This window comes from Carlito syrichta, unplaced genomic scaffold (assembly GCF_000164805.1).
Source record: "Carlito syrichta isolate Samal-C Ts95f unplaced genomic scaffold, Tarsius_syrichta-2.0.1 Scaffold303214, whole genome shotgun sequence".
Taxonomy (NCBI): Eukaryota; Metazoa; Chordata; class Mammalia; order Primates; family Tarsiidae; genus Carlito; species Carlito syrichta.
Genome location: NW_007247310.1, coordinates 287,375 through 298,034, shown reverse-complemented (window position 1 = coordinate 298,034; position 10,660 = coordinate 287,375). Strand labels below are relative to the sequence as shown.

The 10,660-nt window shown below is 49.6% G+C and overlaps 1 protein-coding gene across 1 annotated transcript in view; it reads left to right on the top strand.

The window, feature by feature from the left end:
- The window catches only part of AGMAT (agmatinase), a 9,528-nt gene extending 1,047 nt beyond the window's left edge, over positions 1–8,481 (top strand). The window contains exons 2-7 of the mRNA XM_008058118.1: positions 451–653; positions 2,946–2,994; positions 4,049–4,244; positions 4,939–5,118; positions 7,152–7,236; positions 8,314–8,481. Coding sequence (XP_008056309.1) covers positions 451–653; positions 2,946–2,994; positions 4,049–4,244; positions 4,939–5,118; positions 7,152–7,236; positions 8,314–8,387 — 787 coding nt within the window. The 3' untranslated portion in view covers positions 8,388–8,481. The remainder of the gene's footprint in view (positions 1–450; positions 654–2,945; positions 2,995–4,048; positions 4,245–4,938; positions 5,119–7,151; positions 7,237–8,313) is intronic.
- Positions 8,482–10,660: the final 2,179 nt, after the last annotated feature.

The window sequence follows — 10,660 nt, the reverse complement described above, 5'->3', positions numbered from 1 at the left end:
AGGTGGCCGGGAGCGGCCACTGCACTCCAGTCTGGGCGACAGAGTGAGACTTCAACTCAAAAACAAAAAACAAAACAAAACAAAAAAAAGAAAACTGAGATTTGGGGAGGTCGTTGTCTAATGCGGGTTAGTATTTTGGTGATGAGTGGGATTCTACATGTTTAATCTCTTCAGTGTAGAGCCAAGATCAGTGGTTCTCAGGGGGTGATTTTGAGCCCAGGAGACATTTGGCAATATCTGGAGTTATTTTTCATTGTCACAGCTTGGGTGGGGGATGCTACTGGCATCCAGCAGGTACAGGCCAGAGGTGCTGCTAAACATTCTGCTACCCAAGACCACAAGGAAACATCTGGCCCCAAATGTCAACAGTGCTGAGTCTGGGAGGCCCTGGCCTTGGTGCCGCCTTTATACCTCTACGCATGGCTGACAGGATGGTTCTTCTTTCTCCAGATTTGGACCTCGCCGCATCCGGGAAGAGTCGGTCATGCTTCGAACAGTCAATCCTAGCACGGGGGCCCTCCCCTTCCAGTCCCTCAGGGTCGCAGACCTGGGCGATGTGAATGTCAATCTTTACAATCTCCAGGACAGCTGTCGGCTAATTCGAGAAGCCTATCAGAAGATTGTAGCCGCCGGCTGTGTTCCTCTGACCTTGGGTAACACCAGTCCCTGAGGGGGCGCGGTGTTCTCTGCACTCAGGGCTTATTTACTACGGGTTTAAGTCCAGCTACTTCTCCAGAACAAGCCACTGCGAGTATGCAGACAGGAGAGCCGTTTAATTCCTTGATTTTAATACCTGAGGAGAGGATATTTCAAATTTGAGACTAGCATGACTGACAGGGCTGGACTAGGGAAGGGCAGGGGAGGGTCTGGCTTTGGTGCTCAATTTACAAGCAAGATCAATGACAAAGGATGAATATCACTGATATTTCCCTTTTGCCTCAGGCTCCACTATGGCTTGGAACAGCATGGTTACTGATCCTGTCTTCTTTTTTGAAATTTTGCTTTTCAAAAATACTACATTAAACTAGTATAGACCTTGGTGACTGAGTTTGGGGCACGCTCTGCATTTTGCAGCCTGGCAAATGCCTCTCCATCTCAGCCTCCTCCTAGCCTTAGTCCGCAGCCTGGGAAAGCTGGCCAGGAGGGACTTTCCAATGATTTCAAAGACAGTGTTTCTAATATTTTGTTTACTGGGAGTAAACAAAGGGGGTGCCTTTGTCCTGGTCAGGGTCCATGTCTATCTCCAGGGCAACTTTCCCCTCGTGCCCCCATCTCACCCATTCTCACTGTAGCATTTCCTTTTTTTCTTGTTTACAAATACTTAAAATGACAGGAACCCTTTTCTAAATACCCGGATTTATTTTTGTCACATGAGAGAGCCTATCCTGCATAGTGTAGGGGTGGGGGTGTGGCTTCTGGATGGCATGATTTGAATTCTCAACTCCACCTCTCACTAGCTATGTTACTGCGTGGACTGAGTGATGCTTCCTGTCTTCATCTGTAAAATGGGAATGATAATAACACCTACCGCATTGCATGGTAGGAGAGCACATAATGAAAGTGCATCTGAAGTGCCCAGCATCATGTCTGGCCTATTTCAGTTTCTTTTTTTTTTTTATTTGGAGTCTCACTCTGTTACCCAGGCTGGAGTGCAGCACAATGGCATGCTCATGGTCACCACAGCCTCAACCTGAGCTCAGGTGATCCTTCCGTCTCTGCCTTACAAATAGCTGAAGCTGTAGGTCTGTGCCACCACGCCTAGCTAATTATTTTTTTGATTTATTGTAAAGACGAAGTCTCACCAAGTTGCCAGGTTTTGAACCCTGGGCTCAAGCAATCCTCTCACCTCAGCCTCCCAAAGTGCTGGGGTTACAGGGGTGAGCCACCATGCCCGGCTATATTTTAATTTGTAATAAATGTTAGCTTCCTTTTTTTTGAGTTGGGGCCTCACTCTGTTGCCTAGGCTAGCGTGCAGAGGCCCGCTCACAGCTCACTGCAGTCTTGACCTCCTGAGCTCAGATGATCCTCCTGCACCAGGTTCCCAAGTAACTGGGACTACAGGTGTGCTCCACCAAGCCCAGCTTATTTTGAAAAGGTCTTGCTATGTTGCCCAGGCAGGTCTCAAACTCCCGGGCTCAAGTAATCCTCCCTCCTTGGCATTCCACAATGTCCTGGGATTACAGGCATGAGCCACCCCATCTGTCCAGATGTTAGCTATTGTCATTATTAGTAATTATCAATAGGAACACTTTCCTAGGTCTGTGCTGTCCAATATGTTAGCGACTAGCCACATGTGGCTATTTAAGTTAAAATTTATTAAAGTAAAATATTCCATTTGTCAGTCATACTAGCCACACATGTGTCACATGTGGCTGGTGGCCACCATCATCACATGAAATCCTACTGAACAGAACTTTTCTAGGTTTCTACCTGTAGACCTTAATTCGTCTTATTTTCTCTGTTAAGTGATAGTGAAATCTTTTTTTTTTTTTTTTTTTTTTTTTTTTGCTGGAGTCTCACTCTGTCACCCAAACTGGAGTGCAGTGGCACGCTCCCGGCCACTGCAGCCTTGACCTGCCGGGCTCTGGCGATCCTTCCGCCTCAGCCTTCTGAGTAGCTGGAACTATAGGCGCATGCTACCACACCTGGCTAATTTTTGATTTATTGTAAAAATGAGGGCTCACCAAGTTGCCCAGGCGGGTCTCGAACCCGCGGGCTCAGGCAATCCACACACCTCAGCCTCCCAAAGGCACGGGATTACAGGCTGAGCCACTGAGCCCGGCTGATAGTGAAATCTTAAGCCTCCCACCACTACACAAGATCTTATTGTAGCTGTGGTTATAGTTCCTCAGTCTACAGGGGAGGCAGAATTGGGTAGATTTAAGATTGTTCCACATAGTAATCCTATCCACATTCCAGTTGCATTTTCCTTTTCCTCTTTACAGGTGGAGATCACACAATCACATATCCCATATTGCAAGCAGTGGCAAAAAAGTGAGTCCCAAATGGCTTGGCCCAGGCAAGGTTTTAAAATCCAGGAGCTAGGGAGTGAGTTGTTTACTGTGAGGTGGCATCAGGTGACTGCTGCCCTACTGGCTCAGGCTAGTGGGGGGCGGGGAATAGGAAATTCCCAACTGAGTTGTTTTGAGGGTCAAAATTAAAGTCGAACTCCAGGTGCTTCTATCAGTCACCAGCTAGAAGCCAAGACAATTTGTTATGAACACTCCTGGCCACCTCCTTTGCCCTAGATCCATCCTGGGATGTGCACGCTCAGCATTTTCAGCTCGCTTCTGTTTCTGGAAGATGAGCCCCTGGTGAAATACACAACCCCAGTTAACTTCAGTTTCTGTTTTACTTCAACAGCCAAATACAAATACTGACAGGCACAACGGTGGAGCTTGCTGAGAGGCCCTGTTTTCTCCTTTTCTCCTCTGGGAAAGGGTCCCAGACAATGAGAAGACTGGTTTTCCAGTAGTGGAAGTCTTCTGGGGATTGGCCAACTTGGGCTAATTTTGTTTCAGAAAGAGACAGAAGGGCCGAGGCGGTGGGCAGCAGTTCCAGAATGTGTATACAGGAAGGGCGTGGGTGCCTTCTGGTTGGAGGCGGGAGGAGGCAGGTGTTTTCTCAAAGCCTCGTTTGTCTCCCACGGATTTGGATCGTGTGTTCATCTTGGGTGGCTGGCAGGTTGATGGAGGTTATGGGGAGAGAACTGGATGGAAACTTCCTCTTGGTGCTGTTGGCTAGAGGGGGGCTCTGATTGGTTCAGCAGAGCTCACCTCTGAGCTACCAGCCTTCATTCTCACCTCTCTGCTTCTAAGTGAAGCAGATTCTGGCTGAAGGTAGTGGGTGGCAACCAGAGCCCACGCCTATTTTCTGCCCATCTTCTCTTACTGTTCCTCTGAGTGATTTCAAGACAGAAATTAGTGGCAAGGCAGGTGATGGATGCCAGGTCTCCCCTCTGTGGCTACGAATTGTCATCAAGTTTTGGTGTCCCGAAGGGTGGCTGTGCTAGGGAGGCCTGGCCTCTGAGCCGCACTGTTGTTGTCAGGCATGGCCCTGTGGGGCTGCTGCACGTGGATGCTCACACGGACACGGCCGACAAGGCCCTGGGGGAGAAGCTCTATCATGGGACGCCCTTCCGCCGGTGCGTGGAGGAGGGACTCCTGGACTGCAAGCGGGTGGTGCAGATTGGCATCCGGGGCTCTTCCATGACCTTGGACCCCTACAGATACAACCGGAGCCAGGTGACAGACCGAGTGCCCCTCCCCCTCGCCATCCAAGTGCCCTCCTCTCTATAGCCTACCCGGTGGCAAGCAGGGAGCCCACAGGGGCACTGCGGATTGAGTTCAGAGAGTGGGGCCAAAAGGCCGAGTTTGCATCAAGAGGGTCATGGTCAAGAGCAAGAAGAGTGAGGAGTTTCGTTAAGGAGGCACAGGAGACCTGTCGCTGGGATGGGGAGACAAGCGGAGACCCACCCGCGCCTCTAATGATGCTGGCGTGGAAAAGAGATGAGGGTCCAAGGTGAGCTGCCACCTTCTTAGGTCTCGTCCTGGTGCCTCCCAGGCAGAACAGCTCTCAGGTAAGCACGCGAGATGAGACTCCAACAGAAAAGACCCCATCCCTCCATGCCAAGGCCAGGCTTCAGGGCAGAGCCATCGGAAGGTGCTAGCATCAGCTGTGGGGTTTGGCACTCTTGCTTTAGCCAAACCTCGCTTACCTCAACTCCTGGTGTCAGCTTCAACCCTGCTTCCCTACCAGTCATCGTCCCTCCCTTCCTGGCCTGTAAACGGGGACAGCAGTTTCCTCGTCATGGAGATGGAGGGTCAAGTGTAAGGTGCACACAGAGAGCTGAGCTCGGGGCTGGCGCCTGGGAAATGCCCCAGAAACACTGCCCCTCAGTGGCCTCAACCTCCCGCTCTGCACTTCCTGCCTCCTCAGGGCTTCCGGGTGGTCCTGGCGGAAGACTGCTGGATGAAGTCGCTGGTTCCTCTAATGGCAGAAGTGAGGCAGCAGATGGGAGGCCGGCCCATCTACATCAGCTTCGACATCGACGCCTTGGATCCTGCCTATGCTCCTGGGACGGGGACACCTGAAATTGCTGGTCTCACCCCTAGTCAGGTAAGGAGGCTCCGCCAGTGAAGATTCCTGGGGGTGGGGATATTTAACACCCCACTTTCCTGGGGCCTGTAGTGAGTCTGCAGGGCTCAGAATAGGAATTTATTTTTTAACTTGGAGTCTCACTTTGTGACCCAGGCTGGAGTGCAGTGATGCGATCACAGCTACCGCAGCCTCAACCTGCTGGGCTCAGGCGATCCTTCCACCTCAGTCTCCCAAATAGCTGGAACTACAGGCATGTGCCACCACACCCAGCTAATATTTTGATTTATTGTAAAGATGAGGGCTCTCCAAGTGACCCAGGCTGGTCTCAAACCCCTGGGCTCAGGCAATCCTCTCGCCTCGGCCTTGCCTTCCAAAGTGCTGAGGCATGAGCCACCGCACCCAGTCCAGGATAGGATTTTTAGAGCGGGGCTCCTACGCCTTTGCTGTTCTCAGGGCTGCTGGCAGGTGTGAATCACCACTTACTGAGGTGACTGACTTTTGCAAGGGTCTTTATTTCCTATCTGGGATACAAGGGTCCTTTTTCTGGTCTTCCTGCCTCTGGTCTATCTGTACTTGGTCCATGGGGATGGCATTAGGATACTCCGTCTAAAGTTCACTACATGTACCTTTTTAGGGCAAAATTTTTTTTCTTTTGAGTTGGAGTCTCACTCTGTCGCCCAGACTGGAGCGCAGTGGCCGCTCCCGGCCACCGCAGCCTCGACCTGCTGGGCTCCGGCGATCCTTCCACCTCAGCCTTCCAAGGAGCTAGAACTACAGGTGTGCGCTACCACGCCCGGCTAATTTTTGATTTATTGTAGAGATGAGGTCTCGCCAAGTTGCCCAGGTGGGTCTTGAACCCACGGGCTCAGGCAATCCACTCACCTCAGCCTCCCAAAGACGCGGGATTACAGGCTGAGCCACCGAGCCCGGCTTGAACTCCTATCTTGATGACTTTGCCTGTGTCTTCTCCTCTGGAATAATGCTCTTCCATCTGCGTGGCCTATCCCTTGAACGAAGTGTTTTCACCTTGGGGAAGACTTACCCTACCTCTCCAGGTTGTCACCTGTCCTCGTACTATTCTGGGCTCACTTGTCTGTCTCTCTCTCTCTCTCACTATATTTTTTTGAGACAGAGTCTTGCTCTGTGTCACTCAGGCAGGGGTACAGTGGCACAATCGTGGCTCACTGCAGCCTCGACCTCCTGGGTTCAGGTGATCCTCCAACTTCAGCTTCCTGAGTAGCTGGGACTACTGGTGCATGCCACCATGCTTAATATTTTGTAGAGACGAGGTCTTGCTATGTTGCCTAGGCCAGTCTTGAATTCCTGGGCTCAAGCAATCCTCTCGCCTTGACCTCCCAAAGTGCTGGGATTACAAGTGTGAGCTACTATATCCGGCCTTCACTTTTTTGAGTTGGAGTCTCACTCTGTCGCCCAGGCTGGAGTACAGTGGCATGCTCATGGCCACCACAGCCTCGACCTGCTGGGCTCAGGCTATCCTCCCGCCTCAGCCTCCCGAGTAGCTGGAACCACAGGCATGCGCCACCACACCCGGCTAATTTTAAAAATATACTGTAGAGAAAAGGTCTTGCCAAGTTGCCCAGGCTGGTCTTGAACCTGTGGGCTCAGGGAATCCTCTCACCTCTGCTTCCTCAAGTGCTAGGATTACATGCGTAAACCACTGTGCCCAGCCTGTCACTTTCTTATTTTTGTAGAAACGGGGTCTCATGATCCTCCCACCTCAGCCTCCCAAAGTGCCAGGATTACAGACATGAGCCATTGCGCCCAGTGAGCTTGCTTTTCTTGCAGCTGTAATGCATGACATTGAACAACTGATTTACTTGTCTCCTTACACTAAGAAGCCTTCAGGGACAGGAACTGCACATTATTGTGTCTCTGGGAGGTTTGCCAGTGTGCCTGGCAATCAGTAAATGTTTACGGAGGGAAAACAACAGTCCCAAGTCAGAGGGTGGGCGTGTGCGGGAAAAGCTCTACCAGTTGCTCTTCATGTCAGTCAGTCCCACTGTGGACAACCCAGTCTTGACCTTGGACAGGCTCTGGAGATCATCCGGGGTTGTCAAGGCCTGAATGTGGTGGGCTGTGATCTTGTGGAAGTCTCACCGCTGTACGATCTTTCTGGTGAGTAAGCAAGATTGTTCTGTGGGCAGCCACTGGTATAAACTGTATTAATCTAGTTGATAAGTGGAAATGGGTGGGTGCCCTTATGCAACTCAGGGAGTGTGCCGAGGATGTCCAACAGCGAAGAAAACACACCTGTTACCACACACCTTACACGCATGAGTTAATTAGCCCTGACAAAACCCCTGGGAGGTGGTTGAGGACTATTAACCTGGCCACCAGTGCGCAGAAGAGAAAGAAACCAGCTTGTCCTCGCAATAAATCCTGCTCAAAAAGAAACCAGCCTGCACTTTAGTGACAGGTGGAACAGTTCTGCACCCCCTTGATTTCATTGAAAAGTGAATTCTCAAAGCATAAATACTATATATTAATATTTACCAATTGGGAGTTAGCTGGTTAAGAGCTTCAAGGCCGATGCCATCCCGGTAATTCTAATTTAGAAAAGCTTACAAAGCTAGGCCTAGCAGCTTTGGAAGGTGGGGAATAAATACAGTAAACACCATTACAGGGTTTCCTTTGGGAAAAATCTGTTCTCAGAATAAACAAAAGAACCTTCTGAATTTTATTTTTTTTTGAGTTGGAGTCTCACTCTGTCGCCCAGACTGGAGTGAGGTGGCCGCTCCCGGCCACAGCAGCCTCGACCTGCTGGGCTCCAGTGATCCTTCCACCTCAGCCTTCTGAGTAGGTGGAACTACAGGCGCGTGCTACCACGCCCGGCTGATTTTTTGATTTATTGTAGAGATGAGGTCTCGCCAAGTTGCCCAGGCAGGTCTCGAACCCGCGGGCTCAGGCAATCCACTCACCTTGGCCTCCCAAAGTGCTGGGATTACAGGCTGAGCCACCGAGCCCGGCCCCCTTCTGAATTTTAAAATCTGATTTCCAAATGACGGGTGGCCAAGGCAGAATGCCAGGGCCAGTATGCTGGGGACGGGGTAGGGAGGTCAGGGGTCGAAGGAGACCATGCACACCAGCGTCTGTAGGAGGCACAAAGGGCAGAAAGCTGAGTCCCCAGGCTGGGCCGTGGGGGCGCGGTCTGTGCGATTTATGGCAGGTTTCATGGGTTTTCTGTCTTCGTAGGAAACACGGCCCTCCTGGCGGCTAACCTGCTGTTTGAGATGCTGTGTGCTCTCCCCAGAGTGACAGCCGTCTGAGTCTTTTGTTCTTCAAGACAAAACAGATTGTGCTGCTGACAAATTCTCAAGAATTTATGAGTAAGCAGTCTGAGTAGAAAAGAGTTTATGCCAATAAAACTTTCTGCTAAAAGCGTCACTGGTGGCTGTGAAATCAGGACAGTCAGTAGAATGTTAAGCCAAATAGCTAACATTTCTAAGGAGTGTGCATTAACTTAAAAAAAGCACAGGTAGTGGTTTGATTTTTTTTCCCTTTGATGAAAGATGGTGAGAGATAAAGAGGAAGGGACCGGAGAATTTCTAAACATTGGAAAAATGTAATTTAAAAAAACCTATGAACCGGGCATGGTGGCTCACGCCTGGGATCCCAGCACTTTGGGAGGCTGAGGCGAGAGGACTGCCTGAGTCCAGGGGTTTGAGACCAGCCTGGGCAACTTGGCGAGACTTCATCTCGACAATAAATCAAAAAACCAGTCAAGTGTGGTGGCGTGCGCCTGTAGTTCCGGCTACTTAGAAGGCTGAGGCAGAAGGACTGCCTGAGCCCAGCGGGTCGAGGCTGTGATGGCTGTGATTGTGCCACTGCACTCCAGCCTGGGTGACAGAGTGAGACTCTGACTCAAAAAATAAAAATAAAATAAATAAAAAACTATGAAATAATACTACATAAACATTCCATATGTGTAAGGTATCTTCCTTTAAAATCCAGCTCCTCCTTGGAGGCACTTGGGAGCTGCCTCCTGGCTTTAGGGCCACTGTGAACTTAAAGAAAAAGAGAAACAACATGGAGATCTAATAGAGGAACTTCCTGCTCACAAGCCCAGGAGGGTGCACAAAATAACTTTTAAACCAGAAAGCAGTTAATGAAACTTGTAACCCACTCCTCACAAGACTCCATTTTGCACTGTCTGCTCTTCAAGCCAACGTGCCCTCTTAGCCAGCCATTTCTGAAATCTGCAGTTAAGCTGTGCTGACCGTAAGCATGTACTCACAAATTCAATTTTGTCAGTAATGTGTCCATGATCGAATCATCATCATCTTGCAATGCAAGGGCTATCCCATAGTCATCACACATTAAAATAGTTTATTTAGGTTTCCAGTCTGTAATATTCTTAAAACAAAATAACATCAGTTTCAGTGCCTGTTCACAATTCAAAAAACAACAACAAAAAACTCAAAAAAACTACCCAAAACGTAAAAAAGACACAATTTGCAAAATAAGTTATTTGTTCCTAAGTGTATCAAAGTGCAAAATAGTCACCTTCTTTTCTGATGTCTCCCATGTATAATCATCCTCCTCGGCAAACTGAATGCAGAGATTCAGCAGCAAAGCAAACAATGCGTTTGTTTTCAAGGGACAATATCAGGCATTTGGACGTGAACTGCATTTCATCTGTAAAGATGTTGTGAATCTGTTTTCAAAGAATTCAGTTGTTTTTTTTTTTTGAGTCACAGTCTTACTCTGTCGCCCAGGCTGGAGTGCTATGGCACTCTCATGGCCACTGCAGTCTTGAACTGCTGGGCTCAGGTGATCCTTCTATTTCAGCCTTCCAGTAGCGGGTATGTGCCTCCATACCTGGCTAATTTTTTGATTTACTGTAGAGACAAGGTCTCACTAGGTTGCCCAGGCTGATCTCAAACTCCTGGGCTCTTGCCTTGGTCTCCCAAAGAATTCAATTAAAAAAAAAAAAAAGTTGAGTGTTTCCAATCCCTATTTCCAAACAAAGCAAATCACTTAAATCACATCAGATCCCATTTCTTGTCTTATTTTTTGAGTCGGGGTCTCATTCTGTTGCTCAGGCTGCAGTGGCAAGATCATGGCTCACCATAGCCTTGACCTTCTGAGCTTAGGCAGTCCTCCCACCTCAGCCTCCTGACTACTGGGACTACAGGCTTGCACCACCACACCCGGCTAATTTTAAAATTTTTTTTTGTAGAGTCGAGGTCTCTCTATGTTGTCCAGGTCTCAAACTCCTGGGCTCAAGCAATCCTCCTGCCTTGGCCTCCAGAAGTGTTGGTATTTACAGGCGTGAGTCACCATGCCCATCCTAATTTCTTTTTCTTTTTTTGAGTTGGAGTCTCGCTCTGTTGCCCAGACTGGAGTGCAGTGGCCGCCGCTTCCGGCCACTGCAGCCTCGACCTGCTGGGCTCCGGCGATCCTTCCACCTCAGCCTTCCGAGTAGCCGGAATTACAGGCGCACACTACCACGCCCGGTTAATTTTTTGATTTATTGTAGAGATGAGGTCTCGCCTGCCCAGACGGGTCTCGAACCCGCGGGCTCAGGCATCCATTCACC